Source organism: Rhinolophus ferrumequinum, chromosome 7 (genome assembly GCF_004115265.2).
Source record: "Rhinolophus ferrumequinum isolate MPI-CBG mRhiFer1 chromosome 7, mRhiFer1_v1.p, whole genome shotgun sequence".
Classification (NCBI taxonomy): domain Eukaryota; kingdom Metazoa; phylum Chordata; class Mammalia; order Chiroptera; family Rhinolophidae; genus Rhinolophus; species Rhinolophus ferrumequinum.
In genome coordinates, this window is record NC_046290.1 from 21,114,544 (window position 1) to 21,139,544 (window position 25,001).

Sequence of the window (25,001 nt, forward strand, 5' to 3'; positions counted from 1 at the left end):
ATTTCCATATGAAAAAAAAAAATTTAGCAAATCATCCAAAGTACATTAAAGAAAATATACTTTTAGAACCCAAGGAAAAAAATCCTTTAATGACATCCCAAGATGATGTTTCTTTCTTGAATGGTTCCATATGTCTGGAGCCTGCCAAATGAACATTCTTCAAACCCCATATAAAGAGTCTTTGTTCTCTCTACTGAGTTCTCTCCCTGTAATTTCAAGTCAAATGGGCATCTTGTCCTCAATTTCTCATTTGTTCAAATTTGAAACGTTGTTACAAATTCTTGGGTAACCTTTGAGCTTCAGATATTTCCTCCTTAAATTATATTACAATAATCATTTCAAGATGGTAGGAAAAAAGAAATTGATGGTGGTCGAGGAGCTATCACATGATGATCAAAAGGTAGACAGATTGGAGTTCAACAGTGTGTGACATCTGGGTGACCTCTCTGAGCCTGTGGTCTTATCTACATAATGGGACTAATAATACCGATTCAATCATTGTTATGCAAATTGCTTTGTATAGCACCTCACAAGTATGCCATGTGCTCAAGAAATGGTAGCCTTTGTTGTCCTTATTATCCATTTTATTTAACTTTACTATTTCTGAAAATGCAGGTAGATGTGCATAATGACCTTTGCCAATTTAAAATTGAATGTGTTTATGTGAATGTGTATGCAAAGATGAAAGGATGTCATTTGCTTCTGTAAAGTATTCAGGAAAGATTTCATATTATAAACCTCTCCCAGAGGGAAATCTTGTAGAAAAGCTAACTGTTACCACAAAGTGTTGATTGTGTTGCCTCCCTAGCCGTGGAGATCAAATCTTGGAAGTGAACTCAGTCAATGTTCGCCATGCTGCTTTAAGCAAAGTCCACGCCATCTTGAGCAAATGCCCTCCAGGACCTGTTCGCCTCGTCATCGGCCGGCACCCTAATCCAAAGGTGAAGTATTTTATACTGTTCCGAGATTGGAAAGATGGCTTGGCTGTTTGTCCAGTAGTAGTGACACACATATTCCAATGATGACACATCTCTATAGTGACACAGTTTACCCAGCTAGGGATGGGCATCAGCCTATGGCCACACCGTAGGCCATATGTGTATCCCAACTGATACACATGGGAAATGCATCATCAATCTGGACTTCTTTGTCTTTACACTCTTAGAAAATTTTATTGGGCACTTTTGACAACGTTATTGGTGAATTTAAAATTTGGAAGAAGGTGGGAGTACTGGATTCTCATTAACCCCCAGCTGGCTCTTTGATCTCTGCTGAGATACTTAACCTCTTTGGGTTTCTGCATCAAGAAAATCTGAGAGTGTTAGACTAGATGATTTGTCTGGGCCATTCCTGACCTGAGCAGAATACTGCAATTAAGGTTTACAAGCCCACTAATTCTTTTTTCATCATTGATATCACACTGTTGACCATGCTGAACTTACAGAGTATCGTAGCCCCTGTCTCATTGGCCTCTGCTGTTATTTGGTATCTCTTCTATACTTGTGCAGTTGCTTTTAATTTTTTTTAAGCTCACTACAGGACGTGTAAGCAAGTTCTGAACCCATTTTGTATACTCGATATAAAAATCTTAAAATTAGCTTGTCTCCAACTTTGTAATCAGGTTGTATTTTACAAAATTTGACCTTTTCCTTTTAACTCAAAATGCTCATTACGAATGTTAGCTATTTCCATTCCTATCATATGGCCACCACCCCTACTTGTATTATTTGTAGTGTTATTTGATTATATCCTAAATGGTCCCAGGCTACTGTACTTGATGGACTTGTATGGCATTATAAGAGTAAGAAGTCTGTGCCAAGAGACCTTGTGGGTCCTCCCAGGTGTCATGTCTGGATTTCTTCAGTGTATAACTTTATGGCATCGTTTTTAGTGTCGCAGTGGTCTGTGTTTGTTGTACTGGTTCTCCCCAGTCTCAAGCTGTGACTCCACACATTGATCTGGGAAGGTGATGTCAACTACAGTGCTTGAACAAAGATTGTCATTAGACTGATTCAACTCCACTACTTTTTATCCCCCAGATTTTCTCTTGTCTGTGTGCATTCTCAAAAATGTCTTATATAAAAGTTTCTTAAATAAATATCATCAATATAAAATCAAGTCCAACTTCCACCTTTTTCCTTTTCTCTACTTGTCACTTCCCAGTTTTCTCCTTTCTGTTCTGTAGTCCTGAGACTTTCCCTTAGAGACTGTTCTATTTTGTTCCCCTACTTTCCCCATGGCTCTCTTTGGGTCACTTTAAACACGACTTTGCCTTCTAGTCACAGCTAGAGCAGTCTCAGCTCCTTCCTCCAGGATCCTCTCTTGGCTTCAACCACTTACTTACATGGCCACACCTCCTTTCACCTTAGGAAGCAGTCCAGTAAGCTGTGGCTGACCTAGCATATCCCCCAGCAACATTATAGAGTTAAGTTTTCAGTGGTTTGCAGTCTAATGGTTTCAAAACATGTCTGACATCAAAATCCATTCCAACATAGCACAGGTCATGATTTGTTCAGAGTCCACTTTTTATCTCAGCCCAAAAGCGTCTGCCTAATTTTCTAATATAATCAAACCAAAAAATGGCATTCAGTGCAAAGCATAATAATCCTTGATGGGCTATGGTCTATGGTCCCATTGAACACACAGGTTGATTCATGTTTCTAACCACAATAAAATAGTCGTCATGATGGTGTTGGAGATATGTCCAGCAAAACCAAATTTCAGTAATTGTTTGACTGGATTTCACGTTTCTTCCGAGGTAAACATGGTGTTCTTAGTTGTAACATCATACTATATTTTTCTTTTGGTCAAAATTCCATTTTATGTTTAATGTATTTTTGTACCACTTAACCCAGCATTTCATGCCAATAGTATATTTTAATACTGAATGTATGTGCTTCCTTAGTTTTCATGTTGTTCCAAGAGAAACACCACAAGGATTTTCTTCTGTTTCTCATAATGACTGGAGCAGTGGCTGCCCGCTTGGGATAGTCAAACCCTCCAGGTCTAGACAAGCTCAGATTTGGACCTGCTTCGGGTAGCAGCTTCTACCTTATCTTAAGTAGAAGAAAGTAATAGAGGCCCATTTTTAAATGATACTGGGGCCTTCTGCATGCTTAGAATTATCCAGGAAATCTTTCACTTGTTTCAAATCCCAATCATTTTCCTCCCACTCAGAAAAACAATTGCAAATACTAAAAGTCTAATATCAAGGAAAAAATTGTAACCACTCTTTTAACTGATATTTTCCTTGGCTCATTTATACAAAATTATTGTTTGCTTTGTGAAAGGGTGAAAGTGTGTGTGTGTGTGTGTGTGGGTGTGTGTAAATGTATATGCCTGTGTGCATGTATGTGTACATATTTTATTTCTTTTAACACCTCTGGGAAATTATTACATAAAGGCCATGATGTGATTATTATTTATCTGTTAGGTTAATATGTAATGCTCAATGCTGTATAGAAATATTTATTTACTTATTAAGACAAATTGCTATGCTTATCCAAATATTATTTATGCTAAATGTTATTTTAGTACACAAAATTATCATTCTAACTTTAAAATACTCTTACCTTTAACAAAGAAACTAAATAAGCTATGTAATTGTCTTTTAACTATCTCATAGTTTAGTATATATCAGGCTATTAAAAAAATCTTCCCATGAATAATGACAGTTGTAGATAACAACTGATAGGGGGGAAATCCATGTATCTACCATGATACTAATAAATATCGAAGGAAAAGAAAAGTTATAAAATTGCTATTTTGAAAACTTCGTCATAATAATTGATACAGGTAAGAATAATCAATGATGCTAAAACCATTGAGGGAAAATATATCGGGGAGCAGGATATTGACATAGTCGCAAACTATCTCCTCACAGATTATTCATTAATGACAAAAAAAAATCCAGTGGAGAAATCTGGTGAACCCCATCCTAATCAAGTCATCAGTTATCACCAATTATGAAACACACTGACCCTAAGTGCCTCTGTGATGTGCTGAGAAGGAAGTGATTGTTTTCCGTTTTTATGCCAATAAAAAAAAAATTTCCATGATCTAAATCTAAGTATGAAGAAACTATTAGACAAATCCTTTGAGGGTTTGGATTGCCCTGATTTCTTAAAAAAATATCAGTACTCAGTATTCATATAATGAAAGACAAAAGCTCAGAATTGTTTTGGCTTAAAGGAAACCAAAGAGATATGACAACTGGATCCTGAATTGAATTCTGGAATGCCAAAAAAAAAACAAAAAAAAAAACCCAGAAAACTATAAAGCATTACTATGCAAAGAAGTTGGTCAGTAACCATCCACAGCAAGATAAGGAGCTTGCACCAAAATGTAAATCAGGTACATCACTGCACATTGTTAGTTCACTGGACATTTTTTACCTGGAAGGACATTGTTGATGAAAGAAGCTGGGTACTATATTGATTTGAATTCTCAAGGAAAATTATCTTAGCACAGGCTGGCATCAAACTTTCTGGGAACTACTTCCAGTTTACAGACGGACACACTTTGAGTAGTATTCCTGAAAGATAGTGTTAGGACAATTGGCTAAATTGGAACAGGAAATGTCTATTAGAGTCATTTGTATCAACATTACATTTCCTGAATTTGTGGTAGTACCAGGGTACCAGTACCAGGGTACTGGTACATTCTCTTAAGTGCCAGTATTTAAGAGAATGTTCTTGTTTTTAGGAGATATTTATGTGCTAAATGTTACGTGCTAAAATATTTATGGGTGAAGGCTTATGATGTCTGCAACTAACCCTGAAGTAGTTTAGGAAAAAGTTATAACTGTGTGTGTGTGTATGTGTGTGTGTGTGTAAAGACAGCATAAGTGTAAATGTGGCAGAATGTTAAAAAATAGTGAATCTAGGTGAAGAGTCTATTTTTGTACTAGTCTTGCAAGTTTTATGTAGGTTTGAAATTGTTTAAATAAAAAGTTTAGGAAAAAAGAGTTAGAAGTGAGTGTTCTAGAGAGAGGGAGACATCAGCCATGTAGTTGGTAACCATGGCACCCGAATGCTTAATGACTTGGGAACCAGTTGAAGGTCTTGTTTTGAATATATTGTTTAGAGCTATCCGTCAACCCAGCTCTACTCCTTGTGTGTCCTGAGTGATTGCTTCAGAAGGATGATCAGCAAGCATCCTTGGCCCTGTGCTTTTCCTCTTTGTCTGTGCTTAGCCTCTGACTCTGGTTCTAGCTGCTTTTATTGGGGAAAAGTAAATAAATAAAACCATCTAATTTGTGCTTTCTTTTGAAAATCAGGTTTCCGAGCAGGAAATGGATGAAGTGATAGCACGCAGCACATATCGGGAGAGCAAAGAGGCCAGTTCCTCTCCTGTCTTAGGTACTGTAATTGCACACTTTCATAGAACATTCAGAAGAGTCTCTCATTTAGTTCCCCCACGGGGCACTGCTCCATGCAATATTATTGGATTCTCTGTAAGTACCAGGTTTGCAGAAGTAGCTGTCCAAGAGATTCCATCCTGTCCCTTAGCTGCTACTTTTGATTTCTGTGGTTATTTAATGTGCTTCATTAAAGTTCTAATCTTGCATGCTTCTTAAGATAACTTGTAAAAATGAGTTAGCAGCATTTCATGTGTTTATGTTCAATTCACTGAAATGTTCTAGGTGAAAATGAAGCAACACCAAAATACCAGTTGTTTGGTAGATACAGAGTATTATCCATGCAAAAACCTGGGATTTCTTTACATGAATTAAAAGTTTTAACTGTTGTTTACCTTTAAGAAAGGTAACAGAGGCTGCAAAAATCATGCTTTCCCTCCTATTAAGTGGAAAAGTTCAGGCAGAGAAGGATTGTGCTAGTAAGAATTTCATATGAATTTAAAATATAAAACATTGCATCAAGTTTTAAAATTAGTATTTCCGGTAGAATGGAAACTTAAAGGGACTCAGCAAACATGTCTGAACTTGAGATATTGCTCAAGATGTTAAGATTTATGTCAGGAGAAAGAGGAACTGAGACTTGAGTTACTGGCTGTCAGAGGAAAAGGAAGGCATAGGATTTTTCGGCAACCATGAAATACCCTGATTATTTGCATCCATAACTAATACATTTAAAGTGGGCTCAGCCATAATGGGTTCTTTATTCAACCGCTTCTACTCCTGAACTGCCTGAAAGCCTTCCTCTCATAATCCCAACATGTCCCCTCGATCATCTATAAAAGATTTTAGTAAGCTGCGATCCTCATGTCCAAGACCTTTTTGCTCGTGGCATATACCTTAAAGTCTCAAATGCTGAGTCGTTTCATCCTTAAACTAAAAAAAACTAAAATAGACATTCCACCCTCTCCCTTTCCTGAAACTCTTTCATGAGTTTCTTGGGTGGTGTTCCTTTGTTCATTCGCCCTTCAGTCCATTCCACAAATACCGCTGAGCACTTCCTAGATCCAGGTGCAGGGCTGGGCAGTATGTAAAAGGTCTCAGTCCTGCCCATAAAGAGCTGAGGAATGGAGATGAGATGCACCCACTTATGATGAAATTGTACTGTGTGTATGGTAATCAGTGTATGGGGAGTATACAATACTTTTGAAATTCAGAAGTTACTTCCAGCTGGGATCATCATGAAGGTGGTAGCCTCTGAGTTAGGACTTGAAACATGAGCAGACTCTTGGCAGATGGGAGAGGCTGGGGTACCCAGGTAGACGGCATGCATGTCTGTACCTATGCACATGGCCGACCTGTCAGTGCCAGTCAAGCAAAGAAGGTTTGTTTAATAGGTTTGGCTCCTCCCGTTCTAGGTAAGGATGTGCCTGTTTGTAAGGATTTGAGCTGCATCGTTTTGACAATATGGTAAAATTTTTCCCCCAACAGGTACCCCCTTGATGAGTCCCTCTCTTGTAAAAAAGGTGAGTCAAGATGCACTGCTGCCTCGCCCCGCTTGCCTATGAACAAATTCCTGGAGCCCATATTTCTGTCCGTGAGGCATTTGTCCACCTTACATAGGAAATGGCCACAATGCTAATTTGAGGACAAATATACAAATGTGCGTTTCTTTTATTAAATATTCAGCCAGGGAAAGAACAGAGAAACAAAATGAAAGAACGAAACTGCAGTTTGAAAAAGTTTTCAAAGAGGGCCCCACTTGCTTTTGGGCGGCCTGTGACTTGAAGGAGATGGTGGACTCAGCTGGCTGTTCCTGAATCCCAGTGGATCAGAGTGCAGGATTCAAACTCCCCGGTTTTCTGGCTCATCAATAGCCTGAGACAGTGGCTTGGAATTTCATTCTGTTTTCCTATATCTCTTCCCCAGTGTTTTCCCTGGGAGGGTTGATAGATTGCTGCGGTGGCTTTTCTAATCATTGCTAATCATTTTTCTAATCATTTTCTAATCATTGCCAAACATTTGGCCAAAAAAAAAAAAAAAAAAACCAAAAATTTTTTGTTTTTTTTTCTTAAAAACCTTGTCTGGCAGCAACCATTGGCTTTTTATTCATTAATTGTTGAATTGAGCCATCCTAAAGTAAATGGAAGGGGTGTTTACTATCACAGCTGTTTCCAATGACCGTGGATTAGAACAAAGTGTTCTTGGAAAGAGGGGAAGTAATTAGTATTTCAAATAATCCTGATGCGCCTTGTGAGCCATCCAGCGTTGTCGTCCACAGGATTCCCTGATCTCTGAATCGGAACTCTCTCAGTACTTTGCCCAAGATGTCCCAGGCCCCTTGACAGACTTCGTGGTGGCCGGCTCCGAGGACGAGGATCACGTGGGAAGTGGCTGCAGCACCTCCGAGGACGGCAGCCTGCCGCCTGGCACCTCCAGTAAGCGACTCTGGCCACGCTGGTTTATGTGACATGGTGCTAGAATACGAAAAGAGAACTGGAAGCCATGGCCCTGGTTGTGTAGAGCCGTCTTTCTACCCTGAGTAACTTCAGGAAAATGCAGCCCACTGTTGACGACTGGCCACTCAGTTCTGCGGTAAATGGGCCAGGTGCACATGCTCTGCCCAGAGTGTTGAAGGTGGCCAAGCCGGACCCCCTCTGAAGGCGGTGTACATGGCGTAGTCTTGAAATTTATGGCATCAAATTAGGGTTGGCCTCTTGATGGCGTTACGTGTTAGCCCGATGCCAGAGCCCTTCTCTCCCTAGGCCCTAACTGAATTCTTTTTAGGAAGTGGTGAGTGAGAGATTCAGAACTTGTAAGAGACAGTCGTTTAATCTCATTCTCTTCTCAGTATACTGTGAGAGAGAGGTCTGATGGGACTCGTACTGACCTCTCAGACTTCTGCTGGTAGGGTTTCCTCTTTTGTTTTCTTCCCAATGCTTGAACAAGAAAATGCCCTTGTCTTAGGAGAGGCAGGTGATGACCGCTCTGGCTCACATTTGGAGCAGCCGAGGAGCTGACTTTTAGTCTCTAACACAAACATCTCAAGGTGGGAGCACGTGTAACTGTTCACGACATTGAGCAAGGTGTGAAGAGTGCCGAGCAGCCGTGCTTTCCTTCCCTCCCCTGGTTGGAATTTATTCACGGATTGTTATCACAGGCTTCACTGTACCACACACTCTAGGAACTTACAGGCCCATTAACCAAGCCCCCCTTTTTTGCAGCTGAAGGAAGGCCCTCAGGTGATGAGAAGGCCCAGGCATGTGGCACTAGTTGGTCCCCGGGCATCCGCCTAAAGGGGAATTCTCAGCAGCAGCATCTAGAACCCCAGCCATGTGTTAGACATCCTGGATGGTGATGGATTATCCATTTCTGTCTCTAAGCAGCACCCATGTTTAAGCTAAACAACCCAGAAGTTGAGGTATAAGCAGTAACAACACAAAAAGGGAAACAACAGGAAAATGAGAGGGATGCTGGCTGTCTACTCTGTGCAGGTCCCAAGAAGCCAAGTCATTGAAGCCTGGAGCCCAGTGGCCAGAGGGTGTGTTACTGGCAAATGTAGAAATGCTTGGGGGTTAAATTGTAAGATCAGGCCAAGTGGGAAACTATTTCATGTGACTTTTCTTTCCCCACCAGCTCACAAGGAATCAGGAAAAGCCAGGGCCAACAGCCTCGTGTCTCTAGGAAGCCAGCGGGGCTCTGGGATCTTCCACAAGCAGGTGACAGTTGCCAGACAAGCCAGTCTTCCTGGAAGCCCTCAGAGCCTCCGAAACCCTCTCCTCCGCCAGAGGAGGGTGGGCTGCTATGATGCCAATGACGCCAGTGATGAGGAAGAATTTGATGGTGAAGGGGACTGCATTTCCCTCCCCGGGACCCTCCCAGGTCCCAGCAGGCCTCTGACAGAGGACAACCCTAGGCATGTCGTAACGACCTCTACCAAGGTCATGGGTATCAACAACCAAGGGAAACATCCCCAGAAAACACTGGTCAGCAAGGCCTCCTCAGTGCCTCTCCTTGGCAGCTCATTGGACTTGGAGGAGAGTGTCCCAGGGCGCGTGGGGGTCTCTCCTTCTCATGCAGCCAACCTGCTGGCCGCTGCAGAGGCCCGCAAGGTTGGCCCTGGCTGCTCGGGGAGAAAGGAACTCTCAGGATCACGGAGTTCACCCAAACTGGAATACAAATCTGGTACCCAGAGTCTGGCGAGCATAGACAGCCCCAGTTGCCCCCAGCAGAAAATGGAAAGCCTGGGGCCCAGGCACAAACCAGTGGCCAGGGTCAGCCCACACTGCAAGAGGCCGGAGGCAGAGGCCAGGCCCAGCGGCTTGGAGACAGTAAACCTGACTGACGGAGCTAATGACCCAGATGGTCTGGACTCCAAAGTCAAAGCCACTTCAGTCCAAGAGACCATGACTGGTTTTCGACCAGATGGAACTGTGGAGCAGGTAATGGATTTTCTCTTCGTTACTTGGAATCTAAGTGAATATTGTGTGGATGAATATGAAGTGTCATAAGGCATCAGATAATCTGCCTGAAAGAAAGGATGATTGGAGACTTATCTTTTAACAGTCATTCATTCCAGTCAATACACAGACTGCTTGGGAGCCTGTTCACATATCAGCAGGTTGGTAGGGGAAGGTGCCCACGTACTGAGTCATAGGTCATTTGGCCAAAAGATGTAATCGCTGCCTTTCCTGTACACGGGCCCGTGGTGGGTGAGGGGACGGCAGTTCCTGGGTCTGGAACGAGCTTCCTCACTGACTAGCTGGGTGACCACTTGGGCAAGTTATTGAAACTTTCTGAGGCACAGTTGTCTGGACTGTAAAGTAGGGATGCTGCTGTCTGCCCTGATCATCTGAGTTGGGGGGCACTATCAAATGTAGGGTAACAGTGATTATCTCCTGCTGATAAGGTTCTGCGTGATCCTTATTTTTTCCGACTTTCTACAGTGATTATGTGTAATTAAAGGTACTCGTACCCTTGCTGTGAGTATCACATGAAAGAAACTTATAATGCACCACAGTCAATGCAAGTTAATATTATTTATGTTACTTGGTTACACCTATGTAACAAAAGCCCAGAATTACCAAATCACTCGTTTTTAAAAAAATCAGTATTCCTCCATTTTAACAAGGAGAGTAAGAAAAACTAACACTGTTCACAAACTTCTCAACATAAAGGATTTCTATCTAAGCAAAGAATAGAAAAGGTGACTGAGGTGACTTGTGGGGCCATGTTTATAAAAATAATGTGTTCAAGTGATTTATATAAACATATGTGTAAATAGACCCATAAAATAAAAAGTCATAAAAACTATATTGGGCAGAAGGGGTTTTTCTAACCTTATAGAAAAAGTAGAAACACACCTCTTTATCCCCTCCTCCTAAAAAATTATTACCTCCCACTAGTACATGTGTTTTAAAATGTAATGTTCAACTAATGGATAAATGCTTTTTTTAAATAGTATCATCTACAAGCATTGGATTGGCGTTTTTATTCATAACAATTTATATCTATTGAAATAAGGGCTTTTGTCATTGTGAGTCAGTATTCCCAGTAAGAACTTTGAGCAGCATTTAAAACTTTTGTAAAAAAAAATTTTAATTTTTCTCATAAAAATTTCAGTTCCAAAATTTGATTTTATTTCTACATGAGAAAGAAAATAGAATGCATTGACATAAAATATTTACCCTCAAATATTGGAAGCTAAAAAAAAATCTTTCTCTTTTGGCAAATGGCTTGTCCTCTATGGTTTTTATTTAATACTTATTAAAATAGAGAGGAAATTCACATAACATAAAATTAAACATTTTGAAGTGTACAATTCCGAGGTACTTAGAGGTAGTGGTTGTACAGTATTGTTAAACACACTATGTAGTTCCAAAACTCTTATACTGTTTTTATATTATATCTATGCCTTACTGGTAAATAGAAGATTACCTGAGTTAAATAAACCCGTATAGCTTTCCCTCAATAGATAATTGACATTTTACTAAATGATTTTTTTTCCTTTTTACAAGAGTAGCTGCAAGACACTATTTCACCTCTTCCCTCTGCTGCCACCTTTGGGCCACATTATGACTCTTTAACTCAGAGGGTAAATTTCAAATCTGATTTAACGTTTTAGCAGGTTTGTTTTCAAAAATGCTTTTTAAATTTGTTTTTAAAAATATTTTAGATAGAAGAACGGAAGACAAAATAATTGACACTTGACTAAAGTGAAATTTTGAAATATTAAATGTCAATTTCATTTATCTCCCTAACTACCAAACCGAGGAGCTGATTTTACAGTCTTGGATATCACTATGCAAGATAATAATAATACCTTAACATCTATAAAGCCTTTCATGTGATGCCTGTTGCTTGTATAACTGTTAACTCATTTAATCTTTTATTTAAAACTATGAGTTAGACAGGGCAAGTCTTATCGTCCCCATTTTTCTCCAATTTCTTAAATTGTGGTAAAATACACATAACATAAAGTTTACCGTCTTTACCATTATTAACACAGCCATACTGTGTTGTGCAGCCATCACCACCACTCACCTCTAAAACTCTTCATCTTGTAAAATGGAAACTCTACACCCATTAAACATCAACTCCCCACCCCCTCGCCCACCAGCCCCTGGAAACCACCCTTCTGCTTTCTGTCTCTGTTATTTTGACTACCTAGGTACCTCATGTAAGAGGAATCATGCAATGTTTGTCTTTTTCTGACTGGCTTATTTCACTTAGCATAGTGTCCTCAAAGCTTATCTACGTTGTAGCATGTATCAGAATTTCTTTCCTTTTTATGGCTAATATTCCATTATATGTATATACACATTTTGCTTATCCATTCGTCTGTCAACGGACACTTGAGGTGCTTCCACATTTTAGCTATTGTGAATAGTACTGCTATGAATCTGGGTATACAAATATCTCTTCAAGACCCTGATTTCAGTTCTTTTGTGTATACACCCAGAAGTGGGACTGCTGGATCATATGGTAGTTCCATTTTTATTTTTTGAGGAACCTCCATTCTCTTTTCCATAGCGGCTGCATGGATTTATGTTCTAACTGTACACAAGGGCCCAAATTTCTTCACATCCTCATGAACCACTTGTTATTTTTGGTGTTTTATTATAGCCATCCTAAGGGGTGTGAGGTGATATCTCATGGTGGTTTTGATGTGACTTTCCCTAATCACCCACATTTTAAAGTTAAGGAAACCGAAGCATAGGAAGAGTGATAGGACCATAGAATTTCTAGTGGACCATAAACCCAGAATCTGGATCATGTGGCTCCTAGTCCAGGGCTCTGAAATTTTCCCAAACCAGCTTTCTTCCATATATGATGTCTTGACATGCAGAAAACCTGAACGCTACTGACAGTGACTTGCTGTTGTCATTGTGCCAGGAATCTCTGGGAAAGCTGACCATCAGGGATGGGTCCCACCGAGGTGCTGGCCGCCTCACAGAGAACCTGCCCAAAGCTGCACCAGACCGGGGGCAACAACCTGGGACAGGTAAGATTTTTATCATTTGGTATGTTTCAAGATGGGAGGGCAGAAGTTACCCTAAGAAAAACGTTCCATGTGAAGAATTTTTTTATTTTGGTGGGGGAAGACTCTTACACAAGTTAATATTTAAAAGCCACCTGCGTTTAAGAACTTTACTAGATCACTATACCTAAACTCAGGTTTTTTTAATTATATTTTTTATTTTTTAATTACAGTTGACATACAATATTATTTTAGTTTGAGGAGTACAACATAGTGATTAGACATTTATATACCTTATGAAGTGATCGCCCTGATAAATCTAGTACCCATCTGACACCATACATAGTTATTACAATATTATTGACTCTATCCCGTCTACTGTATTTTACACCCTTTAGACTATTTTGTAACTATCAATTTGTACTTTGTAATCCCCTCCCCTTTTTCACCCACCTCAACCCCCTCCCATCTGGCAACCACAAAAATATTCTCTGTATCTAGGATTGAACGCATACTTTTATTTATTTATTTACTTTAAGATTTTTTATTGGGGAAGGGGAACAGGACTTTATTGGGGAACAGTGTGTACTTCCAGGACTTTTTTCCACGTCAAGTTGTTGTCCTTTCGATCTTAGTTGTGGGGGGCACAGCTCAGCTCCAGGTCCAGTTGCCGTTGTTAGTTGTAACTGGCAGCCTTCAGCGTTAGGAGCACGGAGCTCCAGCTGCCTGAGCCACCGGGCCAGCCCCCTAAACTCATACTTTTAATTCCACATAGAGTGCATGCATTTTCATTTAGCCAACACTCCTTACCCATCTTGTGACATGTACCTTAGTAAATGAGACATGAGTTGAAAGAAAAGGACTTCCCACGCTTCAGAATCTCAACACTCTGCTTTTGTGGAATCACATGCACTGAGAAATGACAGGAGGAACCTCAACAGAGGACAAGTAAAAAAAAACACTGTTTTTACCTCATGCATCCACAGAAAATATTTGAGCAGCTTGTTGAGGTCAACAAGATGCTCCTAGACCTGCATGACTGGCACCGGCCCCAAAAAGCAGTCCTAAGCACTGGTGACGTAAATGACAGCATACCTGTAACCTGCGCTGGTTAGGAAGCTGCAGTGGTGTCCTCCATGCCCTTCTGCTCCTGCGATATCATGTAAAGGCTTCTGGGCCTCTGCTCCACGATGTGCCATAATTGAGTCAATATTTTTCCCATTATTGGGCATTTGGAGCATTTCCAAGTGAAGAATTAGTTTGAAAGGTGACATCAAGGACTGTCTCCGTGCAATTTAATATCCCTCAAATAAAACCTTTTAAGTTACACACCTTGTAATAAAGTCAAATTGCTAAGAAAAACTTAAGGTTTGCTCAGTGACTGAATCTGACCCTGAAAAACCACCTTTAAGTCCCCTTCTCCTGTCTCATTGCTACTTTTCCCCATAGTGGGCACCAGCAGAAGCAGGAAAGTCATGCTGAAGGGAGTTCAAAGAGGTTGAGCAGAGGACAGGAGCCCGTGGGTTAGGATCCTGCCATGCCCCTGGCCTGCCACAGGGCCTGGGAGTTATGTAGTATGTCCATGGCTGTCTTCAGCCAATGTGATGTCTCCAGGTGCTCTCTACACAGAGGCCAGGTAGTCAGGGTTTAGGTAACAGTGTGGGCTGTAGAGCCAGCTTCCTGGACTTCCTGCTGTGAACTCTGTGACCCTGGTACATCGTTTAACCACTCTGTGCCTCCGTTTCCTACCGTCCCAGTGCAGATGGTCACAGCACCTACCTCACATTATTGGGAGGAAAATTAAGGGCATGAAAAACTCTTAGCACAGTGCTAGTCCTAATAGTTAGTTCTTAATTAGTGACATAGGAACTTCAGGAGGGAAAAGACATATGATCTGTGTGGGAAAGGTAGAGTGAAAATAACATTTCTCAAAGAGCTTTCGTTGTGACTTTTTCACTCCAACCTTAGACCCTTAACTCCTAAGAAAATAGTGAATCTAATATTCTTTTTTATGCCAGTCCCTCCCCACCCCATTGTAAGAGGCCAGGGCCAGAGGTGGGCAGATTAGCCCAGGAGTTTGCAGGGCCTCAGGAGGTGGCAGCTCCAGGACAGAGCAGTGCTCCAGAACCATCTCACGGAATGACTTTACTTCCCCCTTCTCAACACACACCACCTTTCCCTGCCCCTCTGAGATTTCATGCTTTTTCTTCTCCTCTTTCATTCCATTTTTCTCCTCATCACTCTGGTCAAATTATGCCCCCAATTATCCACTCAAGTCCCCATGCCTCTGTCACAGCTTCCCGGGATAATCTGGCCGTCTAGTTCTCCTCTGAATTTGGCCAAGGCCCAGAGAAGCTCAGTGTAGACCTGCTTTCGGTCTGTAGCATTCCATGTGTTTTCCCAAATTCGCTTCATCTCATGGTTCAACAGTAAGTCCCAAACGCTGGGCGCTTGGACTGTTTCATACTTTACGGTGCCCAACTCGCACCTTGAGGCTGCACCCACGCGTGGTGGTCCAGCTGCTGGACCGAGACGCGAGGCCTCTGTGGAATCAGTGCCAAATGAGGAAGGAAAGAGAACCACAGCCTGACTCCGGTGGTTTCCACCATCAGAGAGTGAACGGTATCGAGAAACCCAAGTGGGGGATTTCTGTGGTGTGCCCCCATCCTTAAAAATTAACCAGAAGAGAGAAAAAAGGGCAGAAACAAAAGCTCACTCTGCCAGCCAGTCCAAGTTATTTTAGAGCGTTGAAAGCAGGGTGGTGGTGGTGAGATGAGTGCTCTGTAATCTTAGAGACAAAAAAAGAACAGGAAGGCCTGCATCCAGGCTGTGGAATGTCTTTCTGAAAAAGACACAAAAAATTGAGATTGTTTACACAGTTTTTTCCTTTTTTTCCCCTTTTTTAGTTGAGAGATGTTCTGTTGTCTCACATTTCCCCCACCTTTTGTTTACACTCTCAACACAGGACTGGACAGCTCCCCAGACCTCATCCCTTCCCCAGGACAGAAGAGGGCAGCTCACCCTGACCCCAGCAAGACCTCAGTGGACACAGAGCAAGTGAGACGGCCTGAAGACCCCAGACAGCCAGTATTACCCAGGGTCACCCGGGAGCACAGCACATCCCCAGGGAAAATAGCAGCAGCTGAGCCTGACTTCAGCAAGATTCGTGCAGCCCCAGAAGCCAGCTCACCTGACACCACCAGGAAGGCAGCGTCCAACCAGGGAACAGGACCTGAGGCCGAGGGAGCCTCTCCAGCCAGTGCTGTCCTCTCACGAGACCTACTCAGGTCCCAGGAGGAGACACAAAGAGTTTCAGGTAACCACAGCAAAGCTCTGCAAACAACAGGAATCCTCATACCTGAAAACTCCCAGGAGTCTGCTCTGCTCAAGGGAACAGATTCTGAGTCTGAGAGGGCACGGCAGGCCAGTCCCTCCCTGCTGTCACCGACTGACAAGGCCAAAGAGGTGTGTGGCAGTGTCTCAGGGCGCTGCTGCCCCGGGAAGAGTGGAGGGAGCCCTGTGACAGATATCGACAGACTCATCAAGGAATTGGATGCATCTGAAGCAAGACTTCAGTCACCTCACAAAGGGGACCGGGCGAGTCAAGAGGGTAGTTCTCAGGGTCACCTTCCAACAGGAGCTGGAGGTGGAAGTTCCCGCCGTGCTGAGCCAGTCACGGGGAACCAGACCCCCACCCAGAGGCGGGCCTGGGCTGCTGGCCCTCCCCCTCCCCCACAGTGGACCTCCCAGCCTTCAGTTTTGGATTCGATTAATCCGGACAAACATTTTACTGTGAACAAAAACTTTTTGAGCAACTACTCTAGAAATTTTAGCAGTTTTCACGAAGACAGTACGTCCCTGTCAGGCCTGGGTGACAGCACCGAGCCATCTCTCTCGTCCATGTATGGCGATGCCGAGGACTCGTCTTCTGACCCCGACTCGCTCACTGAAGCCCCCCGACCTTCCACCAGGGACAACTGGTCACCTCCTCGTTCCCGTGGGTCTTCGCACAAGGAAGATACTACAGAGTCTGAAGAGGAGCAGGTTGAAATCTGCTCCACGGGTGGCTCCCCCCACCCACCCCCGACGGCCGCGCGAGCGCCTGCCCGGGCTGCACCCTGCCCTGCTCTCGCCAGGGTTCTGCCGTTAAAGCACAGTGCTCTGAGTGAAGCGGTGGCAAGTCCGTGTGAGACAGCGTCCTTCGTGCCAGGAGCCTTGTGCCCTGCGATCCCAAACGCTTCCCAGCCATCTTCTCTCTTGGATATAAGCTCCCATGGGCATGAACCTCACGGGGACCTAAAGATTACAGAGAACCACAGGCCTTCATGTGAAGAAGAAAGTGAGGAAGCCGGCAGCACTGGCTCAGCTGTGGAAAACAGCCAGCCTTCTGCAGCCGCCAGGCATTTTCACAAGCCCCAAGTCACTCTCCCTCCTCACGTGGTAAATGGTTTGGAACATGCCTTGTTGGATGGGGAAACTCCAAATGAAAAACAGGAAGCCAATGTTAACACAACTGAAAATCGTTCCTCCTTTCATGTGGCTGTCCCTAAGAGCGGGGAATCTGTTTTGGCAAATCTGCACATCTCCGAAAGTCATGACCTGGACGACTTGCTACAGAAACCAAAAATGACCTCCAGGAGGCCCATCATGGCCTGGTTTAAAGACGTCAGTAAAAGTAACCAAGGTACTCATTTGCAGAGCAAAGCTGAAAAGGAACAATCCGTGATGCCAGCCAGAAGTCCTGACTCCAAAAGTCAGGTGTTGAGCACAAGCCATAAAAAGGGGGTTGCTGTGCCTAATAGCACCCCTCAGCTGAAACTGAACCTTGAAAATAAAGACCCACCTAAAAAAATTTCAGCGGAAACACTTTTAAGTAACTGTCAGAAACCCAAATCCGGTCCTAAGCTGAAAAGACTGGGCATCAAAAGCAAAAGCAGAGGCAGTTCCGAGGCCCTTGCCACTAACATGCCTAAAGCTGGTGGGACAGACCACAGGAAATCCCTCATTTCACCCCAGACCTCCCACAAAATGCTTTCCAAGGTAGCATCACACCGGTTCCACACAGCTGACCATGAAGAACCCGACAAAGATGCCACGGCCCCCAGCAAGTCTCCCCAGTGTGTGCTGGAGAGCAAGCCGTCCCCTGCGGCCTCGGGCTCCCTCCGGCCTTCGGCGTCAGACACAAGCATCAGACCCTTCATTCCGCCCCTGAGCTCCCCCAAGACTCTTCCTGAGCAAGGTGCAAGTAATGGGTTCCACACGGCTGCCCACTCTGAACCCGACAGAAGTTGCCCAGCCACCCCCAGGTCTCCTAAGTGTGGACCAGACAGCAAGGCACCCTCAGTGGCCTCGGGGACGGGTCCCCCAGCTCTGAGGAGTGGCGCGTCCACAGCAGTGGACAAGTGGGAGCTCCCACCTCCCGGGCAGGCCCAGCAGCGCATGGCCAGCCAAACGGATTTGGTACCAGAAGCAGCCCAACCGGGGGTGACTGGCAACAAAGGAAGCAGAGCAATTGCTAGTGATCCCCTGGAAAGAATGAACCAGCTGAAAATAGTTGAAATTCCTTCTGAAAAAATGCCAAAGAATGCAAAGAATACAAGTGGTGACAAGCCAACTGAAAGTGACAGACAGGGAGAGTTCTTGGCCCAGAGCAACTGTCAGGAGAAGAGTGAAATCAGACCCTGTCACCCGTCAATGGAATCAGCCCCAAATCATCTATCCTCACTCACGTCCCGTGCCTCCCCGGTAGAGCAGGAAATGCAGCGATCTTTCAGCGTGGCAAAACTGGCCTCCTCCTCCTCCTCCCCACAGCTGCTGGCTAAAAAGGCAGATTCCTCCCCAGGAAAGTTGAGCCAGATGTCAGACTCCCCAGGGACGCCCAAGCACAGCACACCAGCGAGCCCGGTGCTGGACGACCATCCCTATTTCACACCGAGGCCCGCGACCAGGACCTACTCCATGCCAGCCCAGTTCTCAAGCCACTTTGGGCGGGAGGGGCCTTCCCTGCACAGCCCAGGTCGCGCTCAGCGGGACAGCCAGGTCCCTTCAACAAGCGGTGGCCTCCTTGACGCCAAGGCATTCAGAGGCTGTGCTCTTGGGCTTGTCAATGGACAGGGCGTGTATAGTGTGAAGCCCCTGCTGGAGACGGCGAGGAACCTTCCAGTAACAGATGAAGGGGATGTCCTTTCACTGCAGGAAACGAGCTGCCTGGTCACAGACAAAATCAAAGTCACCAGGAGACATTACTACTCTGAGCAGAACTGGCCCCATGAATCTACCTCATTTTTCTCTGTGAAGCAGAGGATCAAGTCCTTTGAGAACCTGGCCAATTCTGACCGGCCTGCGGCCAAGTCGGGGGCTTCCCCTTTTCTGTCTGTGAGCTCCAAGCCTCCCATTGGGAGACGGTCATCTGGCAGCGTGGCTTCGGGGAGCCTCATCCACCCTGGTGACCCGACAGCGAGGTCCCTGAGACGCAGCCTGAGTTCCTGCAGCGAAAGCCAAAGTGAAGCCAGCCCCCTCATGCCCCAGATGACGAAGTCCCCGTCCAGCACGATGCTGACAGTCTCCCAGCAGAATGTGCTGGAGGCCAGTAACAAGGGCCCTGATTCGGAACCAAAGAAAGCGCTTGGTCCTTCCGGAATTCCCACCCCGACCGTGACCCCGGCCTCTCCCGCCAAGAGGAACAAGTCCTCGGTGCGCCATACGCAGCCCTCGCCGTTATCCCGCTCTAAGCTCCAGGAACTGAGAGCTTTGAGTATGCCCGACCTTGACAAGCTCTGCAGTGAGGATTTCTCGGCAGGGCCGCAGGCCGTGCTCTTCAAAACCGAGCTGGAAATCATCCCCAGGAGGTCACTTGGCTCCCCTGCCGGAGGCCTCAATGGGTCCACTGCCCTTTCGTGTCCAGTGAAAGGGGGGGACAGAGCCTGTCCAGAAGAAAGCAGGCCTAAAGCCAGTGAGCCTGGAGCACCCAGTTCAGCCAGTAATATGGGTGAAACGCCCCAGGATCTGCCTTCCAGAAAAAGCTGGTCAGTTAAGTAAGTATCTGTTCCTCCCCCTTTTATCTAAATAAACTTTTTTAAAAATCTGAAAACTAGTTTTAGATTTATAGAAAGGTTGTAAAGGTAGTACAGAGTTCCCATGTATCCCTCACCCAACTCTTCCTAATGTCAGCATCTTACATAACCACCGTCCATTGGTCAAAAGCAGGAAGTTAACGTCGGGACAATACGATTAACTGAACTACAGATTTTATTCCGGTATCACACAGGTGTCCTTTTTCTATTCCAGTATCCCGCCAAGGGTATCACATTGCATTTAGCCCCCACTGTTTTTAATACCATTACTGGAAAAATAAAGTGCTGCAGGGAGAAGGGTTGGCCAAAATGTTGCTCTGAAGAGAGGTTCCTATAGGACATGGCACTTAGGGAAAAGCATCATGACAGAGAGGGGAGACAGGGAAGGCTGCACCTCAAGGAAGAATCCGGGCCTTTGAAAGTGATTGGCGTTAAACAGGGAATTTCTACGTTTTAAAATATCTCACTTGAGCCTATACACTGCAAATTTTTTAATATGTCAGAAATTTTCTGACCACATTGGTTCTGGAACACCTTGGAGAAATCCCTGAATCCATAGTAATTCCCACTGAAAAGAACCAACGAAAATAGTAGAAAGGACGTCATTTTAAATGCATCCTTACAAAAATGGAGAAATTGCTTTTTTCTTGATGTTTCTAATGTATTTATATTGTTTAGTTTGGATCAACTTCTAGACTCAGCGGGGGACCAGCAAAGATTACAGTCTGTTTTGTCATCAGTGGGGTCAAAATCTACCATCCTAACTCTCATTCAGGAAGCGAAAGCACAATCAGAGGTGAGTGAAATGCAGAAACATGGGAAGATGGAACTGTTGTCATGTTCGTGCCCGGCGTGTGCCACGAGCTCAGAGAGCCAAGGAGAGTCCTCCTCCGAGTCTCGAGTTGTGAGTTCTCCAGCTCAGTCTCGCTTGTAGCTGGCTTCAGAAGCTAGATCTTGTCTTGTATTTTTCGGTGCTAGACTGGGGCAGCAGCTGTTTTAATTCCCCAGTGGTAACTGGTACTGTCTTCCCTGCCCCACCCTGCATTTGGAGTTTGTCTGCAGAAGGTCCTCCAAGCACAACAAGGCAGCTTGGAACTGTTGGAGAATGACCGACCGCAAGGACCTCTGTCCACCCAAGTGGACATAAACTACCTGTCAAGGGAGCCACCTGCTGGGAAATGACAGTTAGCATCTGTGTGGCCCTGCGCTGTCACCAAGTGTAAGAGCTTCTGAAGCCTGGGGTTCGAGACCAAGAAGCTAATTAGTCTTACAAAGTCTTTCAATAGACTGCATGTGACAGTAAACAATAACCAAAGAAACCATGAGTTCATACTAGAATACTTCTCTGAAGTACAACATTAATTTCTCAGGACTATCTAGAGAGATTTGAACCCAAAGAAATGGATAGTTTCTGTTTAGAGAAAACAGCAAGTAACAGTTTTTCTTGAGTGGTGATGTAGCTGAGTCACTGATACCATCTGAGAATGCTTTCCAGCAATTCTAATATTAGCAGGGCTGTGACGTTGGTTTCTAATAAGGAGTGAGCCAGGCGAGGGAGCCCAACTCCCCCCCGTAGCTTCCACTGGTTTGAGTCTGTGCAGTTAGGAAACACCTTGAGACATCCAGCATTTTTCATTTCAATAAAAGGGACAATTCCATCCTCTCCCTTCCTTCTTCAACTTGTTACAACACGGTAAGCATTTCACACATGGAAAGTTGTACTCTGGCATTTGCAGCCAAGGTGGCATGGTGAGATCACGCTCTGCCAGGGCCCCCTTTGCTGCAGACATTTTACAGTGTTAGAGAAAATGTAAAAGGAGGCAAACAAATGTAGAAGGTCTCAACCAAACTCACAAATGAGATGGACATTTTCAGAGACCACAACTAAAGGGGAGGCTTTGTATGGACAGGAGGCTGAGCGCCAGCTTGGGTACATCTTTTGGGGCCTCCCCACTCCGGTTCCATATTCACCACCAGACAGACAGGCATGGTCACGTGGTGTTAAAGATCTTTCCCCTTTCATCAGAATGAGCTTTCTTTCCCTTCTCTTACTGTCTTCATTGGTTTCAGAGAGGAGCCGGTAGCAGAAATGTGCTTACTCTGCCATCTTTAGACCAGAAGTTTCCTGCCTTGTTTTTCGTTTGTTTGTTTTAATGGTATGGTTTCTAGGTGCTGAAAATGGAACTGCATAAAACGATTTCTTGTGGCTTCTTGAGGGCGCTGTGAGAGATGAGAGAGTCTGAAAGCGAGCCCTGGCCTTCTGACCTCAGCAGGCCCAAACCTTGGGGATGCCCTGATCGTGGATCTCGCTTTCCTGATGCTGTGCTAAGCTTCTGAGAGAGGAAAAACTGGGCCTGATAGTCAGCTTCCAGCACACTTGTAGCCTCAAACACAACTGGAAAAAAGAAGTTTTTGTAAATCAAAATTCTGGTGATAACTTATCCAGGAATGCAGGAGCGTCCCATTTTCAAATAACCTGTCTCTCTACTCCAATGATGCATTTACATATCCGAGAAGAAAAAAAATTTTTTTTAAATAAATATCTGAGACATATTCCTATTTCAGCATCAAACGTTTCCTCTGAGAAGCTGCACAGAGACCATTTACTGGACCACATGCACCCGTTTTTACTGAGAAAGCCTAGTCATCATTCTTCCCTCCACTGAATGGTGTCTGAGCATCGAGTCCATACCCCAGCCCCCCAAGTTCTGCAGGACATTCTAGCGTCGGCATATGGAGGCTGTTTGAATGAACTCTGTTCTATAGAGAAGTGTAAAATGCTTAAGTTTAGTCCCTAGGACTGATGGAAACAAACACTACTGGGTCCTCCCCCAGCACAATACGGAGGTGGTTTTCTCTTTCCATGCTTTCAGTTTCTCGTCAGAGCAGTCCTTACAGGTTATTAGATTCTTTTTCTATTGCTGTGTTTGAGAATACCTTGAATTGATGGATTAAAAACCTAGCAGGGCAGATCTGTAAAATGTTGCTGAATCATCTCTAGTGTACGTATGGAGGAAGATGAAATTCAGTATAATCAGCCCAGCTTGGTTTTCTATTTTAAAATCTTTTATTCCAAGGTATCTTTTGATTGATGCTTGAAACATAAGACAGTCTTCTGTTATTTAACCTTGGAACACTACTAAGAATGTTCTAGTCTCGATAGGAGTTGACAGTTTTAATGTACCTTGTATATCATAATGTACTTTAGACTTGTTAACATACTTTGTATTTTATGAGTACTAACTAGTTCATTAATTGCACCTGAAATCCAATCAACTGAACATGGCGGGAGGAGGGCACAGGGCACAAGGCTTCATTCTGCTCTTAGCCTGCTCTTGGCGCTGATACGTCTCTTTGCTGCTGCGGCTGCTGCTGCTATTGTTGTTTGCTAAACTGCACACTTACTTGTGGAATAAAGAATGCCCTTTGTGATCAAATTACATGCTGTGATTTGGCAAGACACAGTCTGGTGCCTGGCATGACCAGAGTGGCTTCTCAATTGCCCCATCCCCACCCTGTCCGGGTTCCTGTCCACCATCCCGGTGGTTCTGCAGCTACGGGATGGACCCTCACACACCCGTACAAGCACCCCCCCAGGAGGAACGCAAGGTGGTCGAAATGGGGCTCCTCTAATTCAAATATCCTGTGAACGCTCCTGAAAAACCATTGGGTATAGTGGTGACAAACTGCAGTCATACAGAAGGATTTATATCAGAACTTCCTTACTCTGGGTACAAGGACTACCCTTGTTTGTTTGTTTCTTTCTTTTCACTAGAATAAAGAAGATGTTTACTTCGTAGTCTTAACTAAAAAAGGAGGCTCAGGTCTGGGATTCAGTGTGGCAGGAGGGACCAATGTGGAGCCAAAGTCAGTTGTGGTAAGTGACAATGTCAAGATGCTCAGGGAATGTCGGCGGAAGGGGCCCCAGAGTGGGATCAGGACAAAACTCATGGCAGTGAGTTCAAAGGCTGCTGGTGTTTGTTCACTGCTGCCAAAACAAACATGGAAAAGGAGGACATAATATTTTCACTGACAACATACACCTTTTACCACAGCTGACCGATGTACAATACACAGGCTGAGTGACCTATTAGGCACCAATACATATAAACACAATTGTCTATATCCTCGTACTCACCTAAATATTTTGTGGAAGCACCAGAAAGACATTAGAACTGAGCAAACCTGCATTTGCTTATGAACTTCCTTCTTTCTCAAGAACCATCCCCTCAATTGTATCCCCTCAGTGACCTTTGGGATCATCAGGGAGGCCCCCTCCCCGGACAAGACCAGGTCCTGTTCATCTATGTATCTTATCGCCCCACGGTGTCAGGCACAGAGCACACACTAGCAAGAAGTTGAGTAAGACTGTGTTCATGTGCTGGGACTGACGTGTGGAAGTCCATCCCTCGTACTGAATATGGTTTTGATAAACCAAGTGTTTGTATGATTTGGAGAACTTGCCCTTAGAAGATTCCTTTACTGTGGATTTGCAGTTAACCCTTCTGTTTTTACTGGAGATCATAAATGAATTTGGCTTTGTCCTCTCCTTGTCCCAGGTCCACAGGGTGTTTTCTCAGGGGGCAGCTTCTCAGGAAGGCACTATGAGCCGAGGGGATTTCCTTCTGTCAGTCAATGGCGCCACACTGGCTGGCTTAGCCCATGGGGACGTCCTGAAGCTTCTGCACCAGGCACAGCAGTACAAAGATGTCCTCATGGTCATCAAGAAAGGAAATGAGCAGCCCAGTCCCTCTACCACGCAGGAGCTGCCCACAGCCAACGGGAAGGGCTCAGTATCCAGAAAGACCACCCCCCTGGAGCCTGGCATGGGTAAGACATCAGTGTAACAACCAGTCGGTGTGAGCAGCTGGCATGGTACTTTCCGATTGAACAGGAAGGAAACCACCATCATCTGGGTCGGAGACATTAAGTGTAGTGAAGTCTAGAGTTTGTGGACGCTTCCTGAAGAAGCAGTGTTACAAATAAGTTATTTTAAAAAGACCCAGGAGTTAGAACCATACTGCTGAAGATTTAAAATGAATACTTGACAGCTTCACTAAATGTCCTAAGAAGAAAACCCTTCTACATTCCA

General features: G+C 44.3%; 1 protein-coding gene across 8 annotated transcripts in view; it reads left to right on the forward strand.

Moving 5' to 3' along the window:
• Window positions 1-25,001, forward strand: part of PDZD2 (PDZ domain containing 2) — a 329,192-nt gene that overhangs the window by 296,931 nt on the left and 7,260 nt on the right. For all 8 annotated transcript variants that reach the window (XM_033110376.1, XM_033110377.1, XM_033110380.1 and 5 more), the window contains 10 exons: window positions 809-941; window positions 5,279-5,360; window positions 6,848-6,882; window positions 7,638-7,794; window positions 8,993-9,798; window positions 12,752-12,860; window positions 15,802-19,870; window positions 20,588-20,705; window positions 23,685-23,786; window positions 24,469-24,739. In XM_033110376.1, coding sequence (XP_032966267.1) covers window positions 809-941; window positions 5,279-5,360; window positions 6,848-6,882; window positions 7,638-7,794; window positions 8,993-9,798; window positions 12,752-12,860; window positions 15,802-19,870; window positions 20,588-20,705; window positions 23,685-23,786; window positions 24,469-24,739 — 5,882 coding nt within the window. The remainder of the gene's footprint in view (window positions 1-808; window positions 942-5,278; window positions 5,361-6,847; window positions 6,883-7,637; window positions 7,795-8,992; window positions 9,799-12,751; window positions 12,861-15,801; window positions 19,871-20,587; window positions 20,706-23,684; window positions 23,787-24,468; window positions 24,740-25,001) is intronic.